The 25,811-nt window shown below is 40.4% G+C and overlaps 1 protein-coding gene across 1 annotated transcript in view; it reads left to right on the top strand.

Annotated features, from left to right (window-relative positions):
* Window positions 1-1,609: 1,609 nt before the first annotated feature.
* QRFPR (pyroglutamylated RFamide peptide receptor) overlaps window positions 1,610-25,811 on the top strand; it is a 36,572-nt gene continuing 12,370 nt past the window's right edge. The window contains exons 1-2 of the mRNA XM_058193035.1: window positions 1,610-2,119; window positions 24,617-24,775. Of these exons, the coding sequence (XP_058049018.1) occupies window positions 1,780-2,119; window positions 24,617-24,775 (499 nt within the window). The 5' untranslated portion in view covers window positions 1,610-1,779. The remainder of the gene's footprint in view (window positions 2,120-24,616; window positions 24,776-25,811) is intronic.

Below are 25,811 nucleotides of genomic sequence, written 5' to 3' on the forward strand. Positions count from 1 at the left end.
AAAAGCCAGAAGCCTAGGTTTGAGACCCAAGCACCAACAGGATGAATCCCATCCTCGACCCTGTCAACCTAGCAGTTTGAAAGCATGCAAATGCAAGTAGATACATAGGTACCACTTTGATGGGAAGGTAACAGCGCTCCATGATGTCATGCTGGCCACATGACCTTGGCCATGTCAAACAGTGCTGGTTCAATGGCCTTGAAATGGAGATGAGCACTGTCCCCTATAGTCAGCAGCAACTAGCAGTATAAAATCTGCAGAGTCCTTTTACCTTTATTAATCAAAGTAAGCTTTGATGAATAATTTTATTACAGGATTCAAGGATAAAAAGGCTAGATAGTAGTGAACAGATTTAGGAAACTAAGTCCTTGGAAAAGAAATTCTTAGCAGATGTTGAAAAGAAAAGAAATGAAATTGTGTGATAAGCCAGTTAATTGTCTCTTTTGCCATAGCACCTGCTTCAAATCTACTCAGATATCAGCTCCTTGCAGGAAAGATTTATAAAAATGTTTCAATGACTAGTAAACCATTCCTAAAATGTGAGCTAGATTGACTACAAAAACAAGGCCAGTGTCAAGATTGATGCGATAACTGGTTGTCATAGCTGCTGCATTGATATACGTTGAACAACCTTCAGTTTTTAAAGGTGTGGAAGTAGAATAAAAGCAAGCAGCATTTGTTTTAACTAGTTCTGTCATGGCCATATCTTTGCATAATGCTTAGCTGGAGATGAGATGAAACTTCAAAGACAGCAACCAAAAGTGAAATGCTATTTTCAGAAGAACATTAGTTCTTTTTTATGATATAGTTTTCCTTCCCCAATCAGAGTCAACCAAACAGCCTTTGGTTTTTTAAGTAGCATTCAATAGCATTCAATTTATTATAGATCTTCCTCCTGGATTTCAAGGGCTATGATCATAAGTTCCTTGGTCTTAATATCCTTGGCTATCCATTTGATTGAACCTCAGCATTGACTAAATAACAATAATCCCACTCTAAATATGCCAGAGAATTAAAGCAGCTTTCTTCAATGTGTCCTCTAGGCGTGCCAAATCCCAGGATTGTGGCTAGAGAATGTCATCTAATGCACCTGGGTTGCACCAAACCGGGAAACCACGTTTAAACACTCCTCCGGCTCCTGGCGCTCCTCACCTCCTTCCCGCACAGCAGCAATCCTCCTACGCATCTCCGCTAGCATCCCTTCTCCCCCAGCTTGCTTGACTGGCCGCGTTTCAAGTCCTTTCCAAGCGCCAATCCTCGCCGCAACACACGGCGGCTTCCTCACTTTCTTCTTTCGCTGCTCCGAGCAGCCGCCACTTCGGAAACTTTGAAGGCGGAGACCCAGCGGGTAAGAGCAGGGAAGCCAAGCCTTTCTCGACCGGCGCTAGTGGCTTGGATCAAGCATTCAATAAGGACGTTTCTTTTGCGCGGGCTTTTTGCAAACCTTCAGGGCAAAAATCAACAGCGAAGGGAAGCGCGGTTAGTTTGTCGGCCGGCGCTCCTCCGTCTCTAAAGTTTCGGGTTTCGCGGGCGGGATCCTCCGTTGCCCAGTTGTACTTTATTCTGCGCCGAGACGCTCGATCTTTAAGACGGTTCTTTCGAGGACCTCGTCCGGGATCTGTTCATCCAGTCTATGAAAAAGGCGGGTTCTTAACTGAAGGAGGCTCTAGTTCTTATCCCTCGAGTTTAAACAAACAAACAAACAAACAAAAACAACAACACCCGACAACGCCTGTCATGTCCGAGGAGCGAGGGAAGCCAGAAGTTCGATCCTGAACTATGCGATCCCTGAACATTACGCCGGAGCAGTTCGCGCAGCTCTTGCGCGACAACAACGTAACCCGCGAGCAGTTCATCGCGCTCTATGGGCTCCAGCCCCTAGTCTACATCCCGGAGCTACCTGAGCGCGCCAAGCTGGCCTTCATGCTCACTTGCGCGGCCATCTTCGGCCTGGCGCTCTTCGGGAACTGCCTGGTGCTCTACGTGGTGACCCGCCGCAAAGCCATGCGGACCGTCACCAACATCTTCATCTGTTCGCTGGCCCTCAGCGACCTGCTCATTGCTTTCTTCTGCGTCCCTTTCACTTTGCTGCAGAATATCTCCAATAATTGGCTGGGAGGTGAGATGGAGTGGCTACTTAGAGCCTCGTCCTAGCAGGCGGGCGCTTTGTCTGCCAGCTGTGTGTCCGCTTTACTAAGAATATGTGCCTCAAAGCCATCCCCCCCCGCGTATCTTTCTGGTGCCTTAAGGCTGGTTTCTTTTTAACATTATGCTTAAGTGTGCAAAAGAAGGGAATGTAGAAATGCGGGAAGTGGGTGTCAGTAACTGATTTTGTAACAGAGAAAAAAGTATTCTTACATCTTTGGAGAGGTAACCTCTTTGTCACTTCTTTCTATTGCTCTTGTTGGGGTGTCCAGTGTATGTGTGAAAGGTAGATTTTTTGCATTTGCAAAAGTCCTTGCTTAATGGGCAGATATTACTTCCCTCACTACATTATTTTTAACAAATATATTGGCGTTAGTGCTGCATTGGTGAATCTTGAACTTAATGTTAATTCTTATTGTTTGAGAATTCTTTACTGGCAAACTCAACCTAGTGCTGGATTTCAGTTCCCATAAACCCCAGTCAACACATTGGGAAAAGATGATTTCCATTTTACAACCATTCATTGTCCTCATACCTTTATTAGTAGCTCAATGGTAGAAAGTGGTTATCATGCAATATAACATTTATATGTATGGAGTTAAACTTTTAATATGTATAGCTGCTTATTATCTCAGATGCAAGATATAAACTTACTAGGATCTAATTTTAATAACTACAGTGATTCCTATGGCTTATTTTCATGGTCATTTTTTATAACTTGCTATGGCAGAATTAAGGTGTTAAGAAAACTGTTTTGACATTGTTAGTACGTAATTAGGAATCATACAGTACCTGTATGTATGCAATCAAATTTACAAATGAATATAAATATATAACATTACGTCTCTTAGTATTTTAAAAGTGTGCATTTGTTTTATCAGTATCTTCATAATGAACAGTATTTCTCATTCTCAATTATCTACTGACTTCTCATTCTCAATTATCTATTGACTTTTTAAAACCTGGGGCTAGACTATTTGAGAAAATAAGATTTTTGTGATGCTGCAAAGGACTTTGCAGATCTAGTATTCTATTGAAACAGTTGAAGATATTGATTAGAGACAGCCACCGCTTTTAACAGGATTTATTTATTTATTTATTTATTGGAATTTGTCAAACAAGAACAAGAATAAGAGAATAAAAATACAGTGACAGGGACGAAAGGCATGTTAGTGCACTTATGCAAACCCCCTCTACTGACCACTTAAGTATGAAGTAAGGTCCACGGAAGTCAATTTGTGACTGAAACTGAACATTTGTAGCTGAGACAACTGAATCAGGTAGAGCATTCCGGGCTTTGACAACTCTGTTACAGAAATCATATATTTTACAGTCACATTTAGAACAATTTACATTGAATTTAAAGTGGTTGCTCGCATGCATATTATTGCAATTAAAACAAAAAAAGTCATTTACAGGTAAAACATTACTACGTATAATTTTGTATATAATACCTAGGTCTGACCGCAAGCGACACAGTTCTTAGTTATCCAAACTGAGAATTTTGAGCCTAGTAACTTAAGGAATTCTATTGTGTATATAAGAGTGCAAGACTTTTCTCATGAACTACTTCTGAACCCGCTCAATCTTTTTATCTTCTGAAGCACTAGATATTTTGCAGTCAAAAACACGTTATTTGTGTTTATGTATGTCCTACTCCAAGGTTTCCTTTATTAAGGTTTCTAAATAAAGTGCAGTAACAAAAACTCAAGGAAAACACATTTATTACTAGTGACTATATTATTTGAGAATCAGTAAATATTATGTATCTGTGTGTATACATACTGTGTTTCCCCAAAAATAACACTCTGTCTTTTTTTTTTTTGACCCTGAAATAAGCGCTTGGCCTTATTGCCATGCACTCAAAAGCCCGATTGGACTTATTATCAGGGGATGTCTTATTTTGGGAAAAACAGGGTATATACATACATACATACATACATACATACATACATACATACATATAATACAGAGGTGGGATTCACTTACCTTCTCTACCGTTTTGATAGAGGTGAGCACACGTGAGCCACCTCTGCATGCGCACGGCCTTTCGCAGTCGCCGCTATCGGTTCGCACAATCCGAACAGAACCGGCTGAATCCCACTACTGATATGCCATTAAGTTGTTTTTGATCCTTAGCAACTACATACGTACTCTCTATGGTGATCTGTCCCTACCTGTTCCTTCAAGTCTCCCAACTGTATAGGCAGGTTGATGTTACCAAGAGAAGATAGTCTATAGATATCCAGACCATGAACAATGGAGGGCTTTGAAAGTAAAAATGAAAGTAAAAGTGGGAATCGGTATGGTGGGTTGATGTTATGTACTTAACATCACTATAACTAAGTCCATCCACCTTGCTGCTGGTTCAACTCCTAGGTTTTTTTATAACTTTTCCCAGCATTAGAGGCTTTTTAGAGAGGTGGGTTTTTGCATAATGTGTCCAAACTGGATAGTGTATGTCTGTAGATAGCTATAGAAAGCTATATTGATATACCTGATTATAGTACCTAACATTAATCTGTTCTTTGTTACACTTAGTAGCAAAATAGGGCATAGTTAAAGATAAACTTAGTTTTTTTCTTTTTTATACTCCAATGTTCTATATTATTAAAGAAAAAAGTATTTGTGGATAATGGTATTAAGCATTTCAATAATTGATTATTGATTTACAGAGCTGCTCCAGTCAGTTGTAATGTAATTGAAATTAAAATTTTATTTATTTATTTATTTATTTATTTATTTATTTATTTATTTATTTATTTATTTATTTATTGAATTTTTATACCGCCCTTCTCCCGAAGGACTCAAGGCGGTGTACAGCCGGAGATAAAATACAAAATATATACAATTAAAAACAAATTAAGACATAGCAAAATTACAAAACGGCTAATGATTAAAATTAAATTTAAAATATTTAAAAATATTAATAAAACCCCAATTTAAAATCAAAATTATTATGCCAGTCCCGCTTGAATAAATAAGTATGTTTTTAGCTCACGACGGAAGGTCCGAAGATCAGGCACTTGACGTAGGCCAGGGGGGAGTTCATTCCAGAGCGTCGATGCTCCCACAGAGAAGGCCCTATCCCTGGGGGCCGCCAGCTGACACTGTTTGGCGGACAGCACCCTGAGGAGACCCTCTCTATGAGAGTGTACGGGTTGGTGGGAGGCATAGGGTAACAGCAGGCGGTCTCGTAAGTACCCGGGTCCTAAGCCATGGAGCGCTTTAAAGGTAGTAACCAAAATCTTGAAGCGCACCCGAAAGACCAGAGGAAGCCAGTGCAGACTACGGAGCAGTGGTGTTACGTGGGAGCCACGAGCGGCTCCCGTTACTACACGCGCAGCTGCATTCTGGACTAACTGCAGCCTCCGGGTGCACCTCAAGGGCAGCCCCATGTAGAGAGCATTGCAATAATCCAACCGAGACGTAACCAGAGCGTGAGTGACTGTGCATAAGGCATCCCGGTCAAGGAAGGGACGCAACTGGTGGACCAAGGGGACTTGGTAAAAAGCCGTCCTGGAGACGGCCGCCAGATGTTCATCAAAGGACAGCCGTCCATCCAGGAGGACGCCCAAGTTGCGAACCACTTCCTTTGGGGCCACTAACTGCTTCAACAGTCAGCTGCGGATGCAGCTGACTGTACCGGGTGCCGCATCCACAGCCACTCCGTCTTGGAGGATTGAGCTTGAGTCTGTTTCTCCCCATCCAGACCCGACAGCTTCCAGGCACCGGGACAGCACTTGACCGCTTCGCTGGGGTGGTCCGGGTGGAAAAGTACAGCTGAGTATCATCAGCGACAGATGATAACTCACCCGAAACCACTGATGACCTCACCCAGCGGTTTCATATAGATGTTGAACAGGGTAGGCGAGAGATCGACCCTGAGGCACCCCACAAGTGAGGCGCCTCGCGGACGACCTCTGCCCCCCTGTCAACACCGTCTGCGACCGGTCGGAGAGATAGGAGGAGAACCACCGATAAACGGTGCCTCCCACTCCCAATCCCTCCAACCGGCACAGCAAGATACCATGGTCGATGGTATCAAAAGCCACTGAGAGATCTAATAGGACCAAGGCAGAGGAACAACCCCTGTCCCTGGCCCTCCAGAGGTCATCCACCAACGCGATCAAAGCCGTCTCCGTGCTGTAACCGGGTCGGAAGCCGGACTGGAACGGGTCTAGATAGACGGCTTCCTCCAGGTGCCGGGGGAGCTGCCACGCAACCACACTCTCTACAACCTTCGCCACAAAGCGAAGGTTGGAGACTGGACGGTAGTTTCCCAAAGTAGCTGAAGAAGGGAAGGCTTCTTCAGGAGAGGTCCCACCACCGCCTCTTTCAAGGCGGCGGGGAAAACCCCCTCCATCAAAGAAGCATTTATAATACCCCGGAGCCAGCCTCGTGTCACATCCTGGCACCAGCCAGGAGGGGCACTGGTCCAGTAAACATGTAGTGACATGCAGCCTCCCCAGCAACCTGTCCACATCCTCGGGAGCCACAGAGTCAAACTCATCCCAAATAACCGCAACAAGACGTGTCTCCGCCATCTCGGCTGGATCATCGCAATCTTGGTCCAAGCTATCCCGAAGCTGAACGATTTTATCGTATAGATAACCGTTAAACTCCTCAGCCCGTCCCTGTAGGGGGTCATCCCGTCCCTCCTGATGAAGGAGGGAATGGGTCACCCGAAACAGGGCGGCCGGGCGGTTATCTGCCGATGCAACGAGGGTGGAAACGTAGGAACGTTTCGCCTCCCTCATTGCCACTAGGTAGGTCTTAGTAAAAGACCTCACTAGTGTCCGATCAGCCTCGGAACGGCTGGACCTCCAGGTACTCTCTAGGCGTCTTCTCCGGCGTTTCATCTCTCTTAGCTCCTCGGAGAACCAGGGAGCCAATTGAGATCTACGCAGGGTCAGAGGCCGCAAAGGCACGACACGGTCCAAAGCCCCAGCCGCGGCCTATTCCCAAGCCGCAACCAGTTCTTCAGTCGTGCCGTGGGCAAGATCCTCAGGGAACGGCCCAAGCTCCGTCAGGAACCTCTCCGGGTCCATCAGGCGCCTGGGACGGAACCAACGTGTTGGCTCCGTCTCCCTGCGGTGGTGAGCGGCGGTCCGAAAGTCTAGGCGAAGAAGAAAATGATCTGACCATGACACCGGTTCTTTCACTACATCTCCTAAAACCAGATCATTTACCCACTGACCAGAGATAAAAATCAAGTCTAGCGCGCCTCCCCCAATGTGTGTAGGGCCATCAGTTACTTGAATCAGGTCCAAGGCCGTCATGGAGGCCTGGAACTCCTGAACCACTGTTGATGACAAACTGGCCGATGGCAAGTTGAAATCCCCCAAGACTAGAAGTCTGGGAATCTCAACCGCCACGCCAGCAAGCACCTCTAGTAGCTCAGGTAGGGCTGTAGTCACGCAGCAAGGAGCCAGGTACGTGATCAACAGCCCCATCTGATTCCGATGGCCCCACTTCACAAGGAGGGATTCACAGCCAGCTATCTGAGGAACAGTGGACTCCCTCGGCTCCAGACTTTCTTTGATCACAACCGCCACCCCCCCAACCCTACCTTGGGCCCTCGGCTGATGGAATGCACGGAAACCCGGAGGGCACAGTTCAACCAGGGGTACACCCCCTTCTGTGCCCAATCAGGTCTCCGTAATGCCCATAAAGTCCGCGGACTCCCTCTGAATAAGGTCACAAATCAGGGGAGCCTTGTTGACCATGGACCGGGCATTGCAGAGCATCAGCCGAAGACCCAAGCTCTGAGGGTCTTGACCATCCGGGGAATGAGTGAGGACTGGGGGGCCGGAGCACGTGATCGCTTTTAAACATCGAACACGTGCTCCCAAAGAGCGATACGGCCCCCTGCCTCCGCCATATCTGCCCCTCCCACTTACCGTACAGATGGAATAACACTCTCTGCTCTGTACAAACCCCTCCCCCCTGTCTTCGGACCAACTAAAATAGTGAGCACGCGCTGGGACTGGACATACCCTCCCCGACGGGTTTCCCCCAACACCCACCCTCTCCTCCCCCAAACCAAGCCCGTCAATTTCCACCCTCCCCGTAAAATTCCCATTAAAACTCCCCTTAAAAAATCGGTTAAAACAATTAATTAAAAATCCCCTAAGTCTCCTATTCTTGGCATGCCATCTCTCGGGGTTCCAAAACCCGTCCTCAAGATGGGCCCTCGATAACGTAGAGGGCCAAACCCACAAGAGAGGGGAATCTCGTAGGGCAAGAAGGTCAGCCGCTGAAAATGTCCGCATGATGAAAAAACATGGCAAGCAGACCCATCCTGGATGGTCAGGATATCTCCGGGTGGGAAAAGTCGATGGAAATCCATCTCAGTCTCAGTCTCAGTTCAGTCTCGGGCGGTAGATGAAATAGTCACCGCCTTATACAATTAAATAATATAAATCAAATTAAAACAGCATTATCTATTGTAATTGTAACCCTATAAAACCAGGAATCATAACCAAAACAATAAAACACTTTCTATCATCCAGAAGGATAGTCATAACAACATATCCATCCTTGTGTGATGAAACAACTATATCAGGGGTAGTCAACCTTTTTATACCTACCGCCCACTTTTGTATCTCTGTTAGTAGTAACATTTTCTAACCGCCCACCAGTTCCACAGTAATGCACTGTGTATCGTCATCTGCGCATGCCTCTCGCGCATTGTGGATTAGGTTTGGGGGGGGCACCGGCTACCAGCTCTGCTTGTCGTTTACAGCTGGGTGGTGTGGGGGGAGATGCGCGAGCTATTCTGGGACAAGGCTCTTTTGTTTGCGGTCACACTGTAGTACCATTTAGTTTCACTTACGTAACGTGAACTAAACTTATGCGTGGGTGATACAAATAGTATATTTTCAGAAATTTAAATTGTCACAGGGAATTTAATGAAAACCTAATGAAAATGTTTTTAAATAATGCTATGAATTTTTTTTTAAAGTCAATTAAATAAAAAAAAGGGAAAGTGCTTCAGTATCGGACAAAACCCCTACCACCCACCGTGAAAGCTGGAATGCCCACTAGTGGGCGGCAGGGAGCAGGTTGACCACCACTGAACTATATAGTGTCCAGTTTGTATGTGTGTATATGTATATGTGTATGTATATATGTGTGTATGTGTTTGTATCGGAGTATATACCCACATAGATATTTTTTTGAAAATGTGTTGTCAAAATTTCATTTTAAAGTGTGCCAGTGTGCCCACAGAAAAAGTGACAATAAAGATTATCTTATCTATCTTTCATGTTCCCTGAAGGTAACATCTCTGATAGAGGAAATCTACAGTGAGCCACCCTACAGAAACTTATTAGGGAGGCTGTGAGAAGACAGTCTATAGATACCCCCACTATGAAGGGCTTTGAAAGTAAAAATCAGTATGTTGAATTACCTCTAGAAACAAAATGGCAATCAGTGGCTCAATGAGTTTTTAAGTAGGATCCTTGAAGGGTACTTATAACTACATGAGCCACTATGTCTTGGACCATTTGTAGCTTCTAAATGTTCTTCAAATGTAGCCTTCAAATAGTATGCATTGCAGTAATCTACTCAAGGGGTAACTAAAGTGTGAGTGACAATAATTAATACCACCCCTCTCAGGAATGATTACAGTTGGTACACAAGATGGAACTGTGTAAAGGCTCACATGGTGACAGTTGTCATCTGTTTCTTAAGCAGGAGCTGTGACTCCAAAAGGCTCCTCAGATGTGAACTAGCACTGCCAGGGAAGTACAATTCTGTTCACTAGATTCTGTAGACCTCTGAATCCAAAGTTACTCTGTTTTACTGGTACACTGGCATTGAATCTTAATCTGTTTCTCTCTGTGTAAACCCAGAAAGTCTCTGGGCATCTCAACTTCAACTGCATGATTTATTTGGCCAAAAATTGAGATGTATAATTGGGCATGCTGATGAAACCTGCCTCTATGCCCCTGGGTGATATCACCCAGCAGTTTCATATAAATATTGAATAGGAGCTGGATAAAAGTTCTACTCTGCTACAGATCCAACCAGAGATCATATATAGCATGAATGCTATGGACCTGAGCTGAAAACCTAATTGAAATGAATCAAAATAACCCATTTCCTTCCTCTTGCAGCTACTTTCTCCACAACTTTCATTCTAAAGTGGAGGTAGGAGATGGTAATTGTCCAGTATATCTAAATTGGGTATTGTCTTCTTGAGTAGAACAAATTTTCAGAGGAAATCACATGCAGCACTTTTTTATTCTTACAACAGCTCTGCTCTAGGAGCAAGAAAGACTTTGGATAAGCCATTTAATCAGTTCATGGAAGAAATTTATTTTAAGCTTTCTGATTGTAGCTGTCTTTGCTGTAGTTGAATTCTTTTCCCTGAAATACTTACACTGCTCCAGAGAATTTCTCTTTTATTATTGTATGATAATCAAAGTCTTATTTTTTAACATGGTGCAATTGGGGATATAATTTTTATACATTGCATTATACTCTTATCTTGTTGCATATGTGAATATTTATCCCACTAGTTCCACATCTCGGAGCTATTGCATTTTACGACTGCTTAAGGGCTAATAGTGAGCTTAGAAAGTGGTGTTGATTTTGGAAATTATTGCACAAATGTTAAATGATGAATAAGAATAAGCATTTCAAATGTAGGGAAACTGCACCAGCAAAGTCTTTGTACTTAGAACTAATATAGTTCACCATTAGTAAGTTTTCATGTCACTACATAGAGTTGTAAAAAATCCATTTTTTATTTACATAGAAAAATCTGAGGTGTTCTAAAGGGATATTTACACACATAACTGCTTCCCTAGATTATATGTGTGTGTGTATGTGTGTTTAATAGTGGAAGAGGAAATTGATTTCCGACAAACCAACAAAAGTCCTGTAGCAAACTTAAATAAAATCACACTCATTTGTATTAACCGGAAAAAGACTAAAATAATTACAAAGCTAAATTACTGAATGCTACTTGATTGGATTTAGACACTAACTGCACATAGTACTCTGGTACAATGGCAATTGAGATTGAAATTTTTATTGCTAAGCAATACGATTGTAAAGTGTGAGATCACATAACCATGTTGCTTGGTGACAGCAATTCTAGCTCTCTCAGTTTTGGTGGTAACATGAGGTCCATCCAGATCTTTAAGCAAAAATGTCATGTGATCATGATTTCTTCCTTTGTGCTGGCTTCCCCATTGACTTTGCAGGAAAAATTGGAAATTGTAATCATGTTACTGAGGGGATGCTATGGTAGCCAGAATTCCAAGGACTGGTTATAAGTTCCCCTTTGTTCTTCACTGTCCTAACTTTGAACATTCACTTAATAAATAATCCATAACCTGAGGATTACCTATAATGATGCACTAAAAAATAGTGTCACAAGACAGAGCTACTATATCTGAGATTATGCAGAACTGAATGTATGTTAAACTGAGTCATTACGCCTTTTTCTTCTTCCTGTTATGTCCCATCTATTTAACTTTATATCCTTTATCTGAAATATGTTAAGGATTACTAGTTCCTCATCAGAGAATAAGGTGAATATTCATTTAGTAGATGTAAAATATCTACTAAGATTGTTTATGCTATTTGGATTCCTTGATTCAAAAGAACAGGAATATTTCTGATTGCTTTTATCAATCCATCCATCCATCCGTCATCATCTATCTATCCAGGATAAGCTTTCTTATGCTGCAACTCAATCCATCAGATGCAAGTGATGAAGTATGCTGTAGCTCACAAAAATGTCTTTTAATACATTTAGTTAGTTGGAAAAGGTATTACTAGACTCCTTGTTTTTTTGCTACCATAGATAACACAGTCTCCTTTTACAAATCCCTTCATGGATTGTTACCTTGTAGTACTAAACATTTGTAAAACACAATAAGCTATAAGCTATAAATTTGGGACTGTACAATCATGATGGCAGGTCATAGATAAAGTAGCAAAACTTGAGAAGAAAGTGACAACCTGTCCCAGAATGCTGCCAAAAAACCAAATAAACATTCAAAAGTAAGATAATATCAATGTTTATAAAATGAACCCCCTAAACTGGTAGGCATCCAGTGAATTATTGGAGAAGAATAGAAGAAAGGGCAAGGATGAGTAGTACTGCTCTTTTGATAGCAGGCTTAAAGTTGAAAAGTTTAACTCCTGGTGTGTCCAAGAGCAAAAGGAAAACTTAATGCTGCATACAAGAAAGATGCAATTAGTCAGTCAGTCATCAAATGTATATTGCTGTCCATTTCATGAAAGAGTTACTTGGCACTGTACAGCAAAACTATGAAATAGTAATATAAAAAACCAATTTTTATACATGAAATATGTATATCAAGGTCAAAGTAAGCTTGATTGGATAAGAGCTGAAATATCAAGACTGAACACGGACCTCCTGATGCTATAATTGCTATTGACTAGCAGGCAGAATTACAGTACACAACCATTTTCATCTTTATTAAGGCTTATCAGAAGTAGTCTCTATGTTAAAATCCTCTACCAGGATTTGGTTTGGCTAATCCCTAAAGAGGACTGAATATATGAGGACTACCTATGCTAATGCATCTCAGTAAGGATGAAAATGTTCCCATAGTGACTGTTCCATTGGTTGATTGTTCTCACTGTCAGAAAGTTCCTCTTCATTTATAGATTGAATCTCTCCTTGGTCAGTACCCATCCATTATTCCTTGTCTGGTTTTCAGGTGCCTTGGAAAATAGTTTGACCCCCTCCTCTCTATGGCAGCCCCTCAAATATTGGAACACTGCTATCATGTCTCCCGTGGTCTTTCTCTTCACTACAGTGCCATGCCCAATTCCTGTAACCATTCTTCATATGTTCTAGTCTCCAGTCTACTAATCATCCTGGTTGCTCTCCTCTGCACTTTTTCTAGAGTCTCAACATCTTTTTTATAGTGTGGTGACCAAAACTGGATGCAGTATTCTAGGTGTGGTCTTACTAAGGCTTTATAGAGTGGTATTAGTACCTCACTTGATTTTGATTGTATCCTTCTGTTAATGCAATTTTTTGGCTGCTGCTGCACACTGCTGGCTCCTATTTATCTGGTTGTCCACTAAGACTCCAAGATCCCTCTCACAGTCACTGCTATTAAGCTTGGTTTCACCCAGTTTATATGTGTACTTTTGGTTTTTCTTACCCAAGTGTAGGACTTTACTTTTCTATACACTGAGTTTCATTTTGTTAGATAGGGCCCAGTGTTCAGACCAGACTTCAACTGGTCAGTAGTAATAATAACATCTGTAAAGTCTTTATAAACCCTTTCATAAGTGGGGAGAGTCGAGTCTTTTAGCATGAGGTTCCAGATGCATAAGAACAGTAAACTCCCTAATCTGACAGTATATAAGGAAGGAAATCTATTATAATATCTATTGACATTCCAGGAATTAGCAGACCAAAATGGACTGGAATTTGTTTGTTTGTTTGTTTGTTTGTTTATTTATTTATCTACCGCCCTTCTCCTGAAGGACTCAGGGCAGTTTACAGCCAAATAAAAACAAATATCACAACAATTAAGAAACATTTTAAGAAACTGATTCGATCAGGCCAAAAAGACTAAAAACTATAGTAAAACCCCCATTACAACTACATTAAGCTAGCCCTGTGCGATGAAACAAAAAAAGTCTTTAGCTTGCATCGAAAGGTCTGGAGGTCAGGGAGTTGACGTATCTCTGGAGGCAGCTCATTCCAGAGGGCAGGAGCCCCCACAGAGAAGGCCCTCCCCCTGGGGGTCGCCAGTCGACATTGTTTGACTGATGGCACCCTGAGGAGTCCCTCCCTATGGGAGCGCACGGGTCGATGGGAGGTTATTGGTAGCAGCAGGCGGTCCCGTAAATAACCCGGTCCTGTGTTTGAAAGCAGATCTTCTTTTGATAAAAAAAAATCATAAATAGTGTAGCTATTGATAAATGGTGTCAATCAGTGACTGAATATCTTCCTTCTTCGAAAGATGCTTCCACCCATGAACATCACTGGAGCCACAACAAAATTTAATTGGCAATATGGTGTGCAAGCAAAAATGGAGAGGCATTATTAAGTCAACAAAAACACGAACATCTCGAAAAAACACAGCTTAAACTAAAATAAAAACATCTGACCAACAAGATATATTCTTAGCAATAGTCCATGTGCTTATTTTTTTTGTTTTGTTTACATTTATATCCCGCCCTTCTCCGAAGACTCAGGGCGGCTTACAGTGTATAAGGCAATAGTCTCATTCTATTTGTATATTTACAAAGTCAACTTATTGCCCCCCCAACAATCTGGGTCCTCATTTTACCTACCTTATAAAGGATAGAAGGCTGAGTCAACCTCGGGCCGGGCTTGAACCTGCAGTAATTGCAGGCTACTGTGTTCTAATAACAGGCTTCTTAACAGCCTGAGCTATTACGGCCCTTATATGGTAAATGAACATAAAGAATGGATTTAACCGACTGAATCTGACAAATGAAATTCATGAAGTATAGAAAGCTGATATGGTAATATAAACAAAAAACAGCATAAATACACAGAGCTATATAAAACAAAATACAAATTAGTGGTATGTATGAAGATTTCATAACAGAACTAGAGCTAAACACTGGAAAATGAAGTCAAATAGAGCTAGAAAATATTGCTAAGAATAAGCAAATATTGAAATATGGTTGGGAATAGTGTTAGCCACAAGAAATACTGTATTTTAATAGTAACTTATGACCTAATGTCTCAGTTGAGGTTGGAAAAATTTTAATAATAAAAAACAAAAATATAATTTCTATTCTGATTCCATAGTGTTGGCTTGTGTTAATAAAATTGGAACTAATTTTTCCAGTGTCCAGAAACTATTAATTATTTAATCTTTTATCACTAAAATTTTCAAAGTGACTGATGCTTCTTATTTTACCTCTTGATGCTTTAATTATTCAGCCATTGTAAAAGCGAATACTGCAGTCTTCATTGTTATATGTACACTCATCTGGAAGTGCTACTTAAGTATCTGTGTGACGCATATTTATTTTAGGGAATCAGTTGGCACAAAGATTTTCTATTCCCTTCTACATCTTATGTTCTGTGTAATGAATTTATAATTATTTCTATGTTCCATGATAATCAGGAATACTTGATTTCCTGAAGAAGAGATCCTTGAAAAATCTGGAGCAAATCTCATCGGACACGAGGGTTCTCATCAAAACTCAAGATTAAGGTCTACATTGTGATGATGTGGGGGCAGTATTGGGGATCTTTACATTAGAGGTTTTAAACAAGCATATGTGTTCCAGGAGTCCCAAAAGAAATCTATAATTAATAACTGATCAAATCATTTATTAAGTAATCTTTGAAATTAAAGTAAAAAGTCAATCAAATAAAGTGGCTGACAGTTTATGGGGAATATAGTACAAATATCTAAAACCAATAAACACTCAAATAACAAACTAATAATTTGAGAGAGAGGCAAAGATTTCAGAGTGGCATATTTATTTTAATGAGAAAAAAGCAGGAGCTTCAGGGAATAACATTTAATTCAGAGCTTGGAGAACAACAAGCTGAATTCAAGAGAAAAATGGGCTGGAGTACGAAGAGTAGCATATTGAGTGCAGAATGAGTTAAAAGCATGGATATAAGAAAACGGCATGGGAAATGATTGATGAATTATGTACCATCAGCTCTTACCAACTATATAAAGATAATCTTCGATTTACGACCAAAATTGGGAACAGAATTTCCATTACTAAGTAATGCAGTTGTAAAGCAAGATATCAAATGACAGAAATGCTTAACAACAGTCCCGACACTTGCTGTTGTCATCATTAACTGACAATCACAAGTCATTAAGCGAGTACCCTTCCCAATCCAAGCCATTCTCATCTTAGTCCTTCCCAGTCCCAACTCTCAGTAAGGGACTGCCCCCACCCATGTATCTCCCTCCTGTCTATGCACTTTGGCTCCTGCGTCCCTTGGCTCATGCAGTGCTAAGACGTCCAGTCCCAACCCAGGGCACTGCCAAAAGCAGAAGCAAGCAAGAAGCAGTGCCAGGTCCATGGCACTTTAGGAAGCCCAGCTCAGTACAGGGCAAAAGGACTCTTGGAGCGAGCATGCCTAGTCCGTGGTGGCTCAAGGCTATAAGAAGCCTGTTATTAAAACCAGCTGCCTGCAATTACTGCAGGTTCAAGCCCCACCAGGTCCAAGGTTGACTCAGCCTTCCATCCTTTATAAGGTAGGTAAAATGAGGACCCAGATTGTTGGGGGGGGGCAATAAGTTGACTTTGTAAATATACAAATAGAATGAGACTATTGCCTTACACACTGTAAGCCACCCTGAGTCTTCAGAGAAGGGCGGGATATAAATGTAAACAAAACAAAAAAAAGTCAGTAGAGGGAGAAAGAAGATGTTGAAATTCAGCTGGTGCAATGGGGTGCACACTGGCGGGCAAAAAAGAATAGATGGAGGAGATAGGTAGGTGGGTGTTGAAGTGGGATGCATACCCATTTAACAATCCAAGATTCTCAGTTGATGATAATAGTGTCGGGATTGCTGTCGCTAAGTATCTTGGTCATGTGATGTCTCATAACTCTATTGCATAGCAATGGAAATTCTTGTCCCAGCTTTGGAGGTAAATCGAAGATTATCTTTATATAGTTGGTAAGAGCTGATGGCACGTAATCCATCAATCATTTCCCATGCCCTCATTTCCCATGCTTTTATCTCATTTTGTACTCAGTGTGTTACTCTTTGGACTCCAGGCCATTTTCCTCTTGAATTCAGATTGTTGCTTTCCAAACTGAATTAAATATGTTACTCCCTGAAGCTCCTGATTTTTTCTATTAAAATAAATATGCTTCTTTCTGAAATCTTTGCCTCTCTCTCAAATTATTACTGTAAGTTATTTGACTGTTTGAATGTTAGTTTTAGATATTTGCACTATATTCCTGCTTATTTAATTGCCTTTCTACTTTAATTTCAAAGATTACTTAATAAATGATTTGACCAGTTATTAATTATAGGTTCAATTTGGGACCTCTGGAACCCATATGCTTGTTTAATAATCTCTAATGTAAAGATTCCGTCTATTGCCACCTTATCATCACAAAGTAGATCTTAATTTTGATGAGTTGGGTTTTGGGTTTTGATGAGAATCCTTATGTGTCTGATGAGATTTGCTCCCAGCTTTTTCAAACATCACTTCAAGGATGTCTTCTGTACTTTATTTCCTAGAATTTTTCAGTAAATCAAGTATTCCTATTATCATCATATATAAAAATAACTATAAATTCATTGCTGAGAATAATGCAGCAATAGGTATCATTGTGGCAGAAATTTTATGATATTTTAGAATAATACTTTATAGATTGTATTATAGCAATGAATTTATTAGCAAACCAGTGACTGTTGAAAAGTAAAAAAAGATAAAATCACGATCTCTATATATAATTGAGTTCTCATTGATTATATTGAGGATAAAAAACAGGTAGTTACATACCGTTTATCTTTTTTAATGTTTTAGTTTCATTACATTTTCTGTTGTTTTATATATCATAAAGAATTATGGTCTTTTACGACAAATAACATTTGATTTTATAGGCATACTTTCAAGCTGTCTCCTTAGAATGTGGATGCAAATCTAATTTTGCCTCACTATTGCACGACCCCTGATTATTTTAAATCAGGAGGGAAACTAATAAATTCCTGGTTTTGGGAAAAAAAACAAGATTGTGTAAGTGCAATTTTGGACTTCATTTTTTAACTTTAATATTGATTTTGGTTTAGTACTTTAGAATGTGTTCATGTGTGTGAACAGCTCCTGCAATTAAGCAGAATGGTAGTGCTGACTGAGAATGTCAAAGTTGTAATTCTTGACATCTGCTGGGCACACATTTTGGCTTTGGAAAAAGCGGCACTAAATCATAAATGATGTATTACAAATTGCAGGGGAAACTCTGCATGTAATATTGATGACTAGATAGTTGATTTGCATTTCTAGGTATCATGACCATTGATCACTGACTTTATTTTGTTTATATGTTACTTAGATTTAGTATATACAAGTGGAAATTTTAGTCAAGGCTTCAGACTAGAAACCAGGAGACTGTAAGTTCTAGTCTCACCTTAGGCACAAAGCCAGCTGAGTGACCTTGGTTCAGTCACTTTCTTTCAGCCTTAAGAAAGAGGCAATAGCAAACCACTTCAGAAAAGCCTTGCCAAGAAAGGAGCAGGGAAATCCAGGCAATCTCTGAGAGTTTGACATGAGTGAACGGAAGAAAAAGAAAGGGAAATTGTACTTTTCATTCTATCTTTATTTTTGAAAATAAAAAAGGAAGCTGAATTAGAGCAGTTTCATTACAACATGTTGGAGAGGTTACATCAAGCAAGGCGCTGCCCATTCTGTCAATTTGTTAGAATTTTATCATTTTCTCTACATTTAAATTACATTTTGAGTCTGGTCTACTGATGTTTGATGTTTTTCTCTACATTTTGAAGTATAACTTTGTCACCGAACTAACTGAAAATTCAGCATTATAATTGGCTACTCTCTTGCCCTTAAATCTGATCATAAAACAGACATTGAGATGACTGATATTTAATGAGCTGTAATTGCCATCCATTACATATAAGACCTGGTGAATGATTCTGTAGAGGTAACAGTTAGGGCTTTTCATTGTAACTGAGAAAAGAATAATTTATTTTTCTGGGGATGGAGGGAAAGGTCAAACACGTTTTATTTAAATGCATAGGCGTAGATGATTTGTGTTGCTCTTAACAAAGAGACAAAATTGATTTGTAAATGAGCTTGAGCAAAAGCATCACCATATACTTGGTGGAATTGGTAAGGACATTTTTGAATACCTCTAAAAACTAGGCATTTATAGTACCTGATGAGAAAACAAAGCTATTTGGGAATGCTGAATGACAGACATTAGTCATTGTAATATTAGATTAACTAGCATGGCTATCTTAATTTTAATGGTATTACAAGATACTGGAAAGGTCACACAAGGTTATTAGTCCTCAAAGACATGCACTTAGCTCTGCAGCATTTTTGCAGCATGGTAGTTTCCTTTGCCCCTCACTACTTCTTTCAAGACAGGCTTTTCAATTTGAGTCAGTTAGACTGAAGCTTTCTGGAAGAAAGAAATGCCAAGAGTAGTAAAACAAACACTTTGTTTAATTGGTTGAGTCAGTTTGCAGAAATGTTTTCTTCAAGCATCTTTTTGTTAGTTTCAGTGTGAGGAATTTAAACATTCAGTACACTGCATTCTATAGTTAGTGCTTCTCTCTGCAGTTGTAATGTTTCTAGTGTGTATAATAAGGGACTTCACTTTGAAGGCAACCATGCTCATTCACCAAAGACAGAAGAAAGGAAAGAAGAATTTCCTTGCTTTAAATGAATTTCTCTTAAACTTTATGGCAGATACCATCAAATAGTCATGGGCAAGATAATGTTAATGTTGTTGCGATTTTAGAAGAAGTATAGATATTGTTGGAAGAAATATCCATCTGGGTTCAGTTCCAAGTGGGAACAAAGACACTGGAAACATGGAGGCTGCTTGGAAAGATGGTTTAATGGTGGCCAGGATCACATGGCTTGAGATCCTGAACAGAAAAGGGATGAAATCCTGTGTGCTCCCTGGCTTTATGCTTTTTCTGAGCTTTGAACTTTCTGGGGCATAGGAAGAGTATCCTGATTGGTTGTCAGACTCCCAGGGAGTGGGGGTCTTAGCTAACCTTGCTGGCTGATGTAATCTTCCCAGGTGTCATGTGGTGAGTTTCTGTTGCTAGGTGGGTCCTACTGTCTTGCAGATGATGGTCCATTGACAAAGGTGGGGAGAATGAGTTTCTGCCTCTGGCCTATTGACAAAGGTGGGGGGAAATGAGTGAGCTTGGCTGAGGCTTTAATGGCCCATTGACAAAGGTAGGGGTGGCAGGAAGTTTCAGGGAGCTGCTTTGTCTTTAAAACATGTTTCTTCATTTCTCATCCAGGGAAATATATTCTGCCTTTTAAATATTTTCTAAAATATTTCATTCTTCTAGGAGGGGGGTGGGTGCTAACTTCCTACAATCCCTACTTTTTTTTTTTCAAAACATGAGTTTTGAAACATGCTCTTGGCAAAAAATTAAAATTGATCAAATCAGGGAGGCTTGATGGGTGCTTTTAATTTTTCTGATGCAAAGGAAGCCATTGATAGAGACAACAGAAAAAAAGATTCCTTCAGTGGCTCCCAAAAGCTTTCAACCATGAAGGTCTAGCAGTCAGGGGAAAAGTTCTGGGGAAAAAATTTACAGTATCCAATTTTCTATGCCAATTAATTTCAGATATCAGATATCACTTTCTGTGAGCTTCCAGGCAGGTTTCAAGCAAGCACACATCCCAAAAATTTTTCACAGCCATGGTTCTGCTTTAAATTGCAGGATGCCCATTTCTAAGGGTTAGTTACTGAACCTGCCCTAGCTCTTACTTTAGTGCATCTAGCATTTGTGAGTCCAAATTGAGGTTAGCCAGTGTGCAATCCAAGCTTTTTTTTTAAAATTACACACAATGAGCCCCGGGACTTCTACTTATGAGACCACCAGTGCAACATATCTTGCTTTACTGGTCAACTGGGCAGCATCATTTGTGAGTCATGGTCAGGGCTTGGGTTTTGGATATTACTTTTTCTGCTATCTCTTCAAGTGAGGGAATTTGCTGAGGGGGGTGCCCCTCCCCCATGGAATTAGCAGGGAGTGCTTTCCTTGGGCTTTTAGTGCCACAGAGGAAAATCAACCCAAGAGAATCCTTGTGTGGAGGTAAGTGAAGGGAATAGTTTCAGTCTAATTCTGAATGGTGTGTCTCTCTGTGTGTGCTTGTGTATGCAGCTACTTTTACAATACAGGCAATACAAACATTTTGGACAGATTTCTCTCCCACCAGACAGAAATCTAAGGTGTTCATAACTTGCTGTGGTAGACATTCTCAAATACAATCCTTACACAAGTACTTTAGACTGATTACAATATAAAGGAGACAAGAAAGAAAACCTTACAATGAATTTCCACCCTCATAGTCTTTCCAGCTGTCTTCTGGGGATTGAAAAGAGTCTTTTAGTCTTTACTTGTACATCTCAGGGTCCTTTCTTTCATGTCTGCTGGGTGGCATGCTTTGTAGTAAGGCTGGTCAGTCAGACTTGGAAGGTCTGCTCCATTCTGGTTGCTGTGATGACTTTCAGTGGGAGCTGGATTCAAACTCAATTCCTGGCTCCAACAAATGGAAGGTCTCCTCTGGGAGCAGCATCTGGAACCATGTGCTCTGCTTCCACAGTTGCAGAGTCATCTTTTCAGGGCTGAAAGACATTAGAACAGGATCTCCTCCCCCCTTTTGTGGATAATCTTCCCAGGAAAGGCATTGTAACAGGATTAAAAAAAAGTGGGGGGGGTAGATATCTTGCAGACAGAGTTTGAAAAGAAACAACACATCAATATTGCAGTTACTAAAAGATAATGCAGTTTCAACAAAATGGAGACACAACTGATGAGAAAGAAAAAACTGGATTCACATGCTTCAGGAAGAGGATGAACAGGTAAAATCATTTAAACACACAGTGAATATAAATAATAAATAAATAAATAAATAAATAAATAAATAAATAAATAAATGCAAGACTGATTTTTTTTTCTGTAAGTGAACTTAAAACGTTTCCTCATAAACTTGAGTTGTTACTTTAAGATAAAGAGAGGGAGGAAGAAAAACAGAAATAGGATGAAAAGTTCTCTCTACTCTCTTTTGTTGGCCAGATAAAGACAGGGCAAAGGCTCTTCCTTTTTTTTTCTCTTCCCCATTTTCATTGCTTCAACCTTTTGTTTTCTTTTTTCTTTTTTTTTCAAAACAATTTAAAATTCTTGTCTCAGAGATCAGATACATTTTACAGTTACAATTACCTCAAGGACCCACAAAGACAGACATACACACATAAAAAAACAAGGAGGACAAAGAGAGGAAAACAAAACTCTGAGATTTACACGTACACTTGATCATTCCCTCCATAAATCTCAGTTAAATTAGGGAAGGCACAAATCTTAACAGACGTACCACATGGTTCCTAGAAGACAGAGAAAGAGACAAACAAACAAACAAAACAAACAAAAACCCCAACATTCCTATTTATATATTTCCCTTTTCTTTTAAGTACCTTTATTTAGCCAAATTTGTGTTATCTCTTAGCAAAGCCCATTTTTTACACAATTTCTTCAATTTCTTTTCTCTCATGCCAGCTAACACTGGCACCTGCCTGGCGTCCCAGGCCCCAAGCATGTCTCTCAGGGGATTTTCCTCTACCCTCGAGCTTACGCTTCCCATGATCCTTGGAATGTGAGGCTCACTTTGTCGTAGCCGGGGAGTCCCGCAGTTTTGGGGAAAAAAAGGTATCCGCGAAGGACTCCGACTCCCTTCTATCGAAGTATGGGCCCCTTCCTTAAGGGAACTCTTATTTGAAGATCACCAATAAAAAAATAGTGATCCCGGAGGACCTTACTGCCCCTACAGCAGGTACGAGCACCTCCTCTCACTCTACATGCACCACTTTAGGCTTTGCTTTCCTTTTTAGATACACCGATAGTTCCTATATATTTCTTTTTCCCTCTTCACACTTCTTTTCATTTCGCTCGGCTTCCATTCCTTGAAAACACAAAGTTCCACGTTTGGCTTCCCCCATTTGCTTTCTCTAGCCTACTGGTCAGGGCTCAGTGGAGCTAGCAGTAGGCAGAGGTACGGCTAGAGGTTGCTCAAAGAGGTGGAATCAGACTGTTTCCTCAGGTGGAATCCCACACACACACTTCCTCCTTCCCTAACAGAAGGTCCTGTGCTCTGGCAAAACCCCCATGCTCTCCAGACTGTTGGTCTTTCTGCGGTTAGAAAATGCACAGAGGAAGCAAGATCCAGCTGTGATTGGGAGAAGGGCCCTCTCACTCACACACATGCAGGCATACACATATTACCCATACTTTTCCATGCTTTAAAATTAAAATTTAGAGGTACTTACCTTCTTTCCAAGCAGCCTTTGAGCTCAACACTCAAAATCCCTTTAAAACCTAGTTCCAAATGGCCAAGTTCCAGGAAAACTTACCCACAGACTCAGTGGGTCTGCTGCTAGCAAGGGAGGCTTACCTGGGCCAGGTCCATTGGTTAGGTTAGCTTGGAGTCCCATCTGGGGTGCCAATTGTTGGAAGAAATATCCATCTGAGTTCAGTTCCAAGTGGGGACAAAAACACTGGAAACATGGAGGCTGCTTGGAAAAATGGTTTAATGGTGGCCAGGATCACATGGCTTGAGATCCTGAACAGAAAAGGGATGAGATCCTGTGCGCTCCCTGGCTTTATGCTTTTTCTGAGCTTTGAACTTTCTGGGGCATAGGAAAAGTATCCTGATTGGTTGTCAGACTCCCAGGGAGTGGGGGTCTTAGCTAACCTTGCTGGCTGATGTAATCTTCCCAGGTGTCATGTGGTGAGTTTCTGTTGTTAGGTGGGTCCTATTGTGTTGCAGATGATGGTCCATTGACAAAGGTGGGGAGAATGAGTTTCTGCCTCTGGCCTATTGACAAAGGTGGGGGGAAATGAGTGAGCTTGGCTGAGGCTTTAATGACCCATTGACAAAGGTGGGGGTGGGGGTGGCAGGAAGTTTCAGGGAGCTGCTTTGTCTTTAAAACATGTTTCTTCATTTCTCATCCAGGGAAATATATTCTGCCTTTTAAATATTTTCTAAAATATTTCATTCTTCTAGTAGGGGGGTGAGTGCTAACTTCCTACAATACTATTCATAATGTTACATAGTGTTAGACTCAAGTGGCATTCCTTGAATACTTTCAATTGAAGTGTTTTGTATTATAATCCTTATTTTATAAAAAAAAATATTGGAGGTCCCAGGAAAAGTCACTACCACATGTAGTTCTTATACGTTTATCCACCGTTTTTTTAAACAAGGAAAAATATATAATTTTTTAAAGCAAGTGTGCTATTGAACTTAGTATTGATAAAGTGACGGCTTAATCCACTCATTTCAAAGTAGTTATTTCTTATTCAAAATTGATGTTGCTTCTTGAGATGTTGCTTGTTTCATGATAAATAAATAAGTCAATATGAAGAGAAAATCAATTCTTTTAAAGTACCTATCACGTACAATCTATCCTTCAGAAAAGAGATAAAGGTAAAATGTAATCGAATAAAATTTGACACCTGGGCATTTCACCCATGCACTTTCTTGGCAACATTATTGATGTGATTGGCTACTGGCTTTTTCTGAAATGCTTTTTTTCTCAGTCCAAACAACTCCCTGAGTTCCTAAATTGTCTGTCTAGTTTGTCCTCCCATAAAGTGACCCTAGAGGCTTAGGAAATCAGGCAAGATCAATAGATTTGGCCACCTGCACATTCCTCTGAAATAAGAACAAATATAGCTGAGCCTGGTTTTGAGTATATTAATAGTATGATTAATTTCTTTCTTTATAGGTGCTTTTGCTTGCAAGATGGTGCCATTTGTGCAATCTACTGCAATAGTTACTGAGATACTTACAATGACTTGCATTGCTCTAGAAAGGCATAATGGCATTGTTCACCCTCTAAAAATGAAATGGCAGTATACCCACAGAAGAGCATATACAATGTTGGGTAAGGTTCCATACAATTTTATTACTTGTTTTTAACTTTCCTTTCTTTTCTGTAAAGAACATCACAATACTTATATAAACAAAAGAAAAAGAAAGATGGAAAGAAAGAGAGAAAACTGTTAAGATCACACAAATTAGAATAACAATGGTCTGCAAAGCTGAGTGTTGCCATTACCTTGGCTGCTCATTTTTGTGAAAATGAAAGCTCTTGAGTTCCTTAACCAAAGTGCCTTTGGAAAGGCATTTATCTGCAATGGTGGGTTGCAACTGGTTCGCCTCGGATTGGGCGAACCGGTAGCAGCGGCTCCACCCAGAAATCTCTGTGCATGTGCAGAAGCTTCAGCATATGCACAAAAGCGTCATTATGCACACCCACGAGCGAACTGGTAGCAAACGAAATTGAAACCCACTACTGCTTCTATCACATAAATTCTGAAAACATGCCTTATTCCTAGTATACAGCGGTGATAATATTGTGTAAAGATGAGAAGAGGAAGAAAAATGTCTAATGATTTTATTGAAATATTTTACTATAATCTAGTATTTTTAGATCAGTACTTCTTGAAATAATTCTAAATCTCATTCAGACATTTTGGCTAAGTCGGAGCAATGACATTTTGCCCATGCTGTCATCTCTAATTTCTGAGTCTTCAAGCAACAATTAATCTTGCTTTATCAGGTTCCCATGTGCTAAAAGTACTTTCATGTTTAGATTAATAGAAATCCACTGTAATCAACCTAGGAAGTGATGAGTGATTGGTGAGCTGATTTATACAGCAATTTGGTATGTGGGCTAATGGATATAATTTTCTTCTGGCTTTTTAAAAGTATTTTCTATTTCTGCTAATGACTGGACTGGTAGTACACAGCATAGAGTGACTAATATTGACCAGCAATTTATCCACAAAGAGGTAATAAGTAAAATTATTCGCATGCAAAAGAGCTTGGAGTACAAGAGCATTCTTGAAAGTGCTATCAAGATACTTATTTTAAATAGAGCTTAGCTAGAATGACCTTTATTTTTTAATGAATGGGGA

This window comes from Ahaetulla prasina, chromosome 8 (genome assembly GCF_028640845.1).
Source record: "Ahaetulla prasina isolate Xishuangbanna chromosome 8, ASM2864084v1, whole genome shotgun sequence".
Taxonomy (NCBI): Eukaryota; Metazoa; Chordata; class Lepidosauria; order Squamata; family Colubridae; genus Ahaetulla; species Ahaetulla prasina.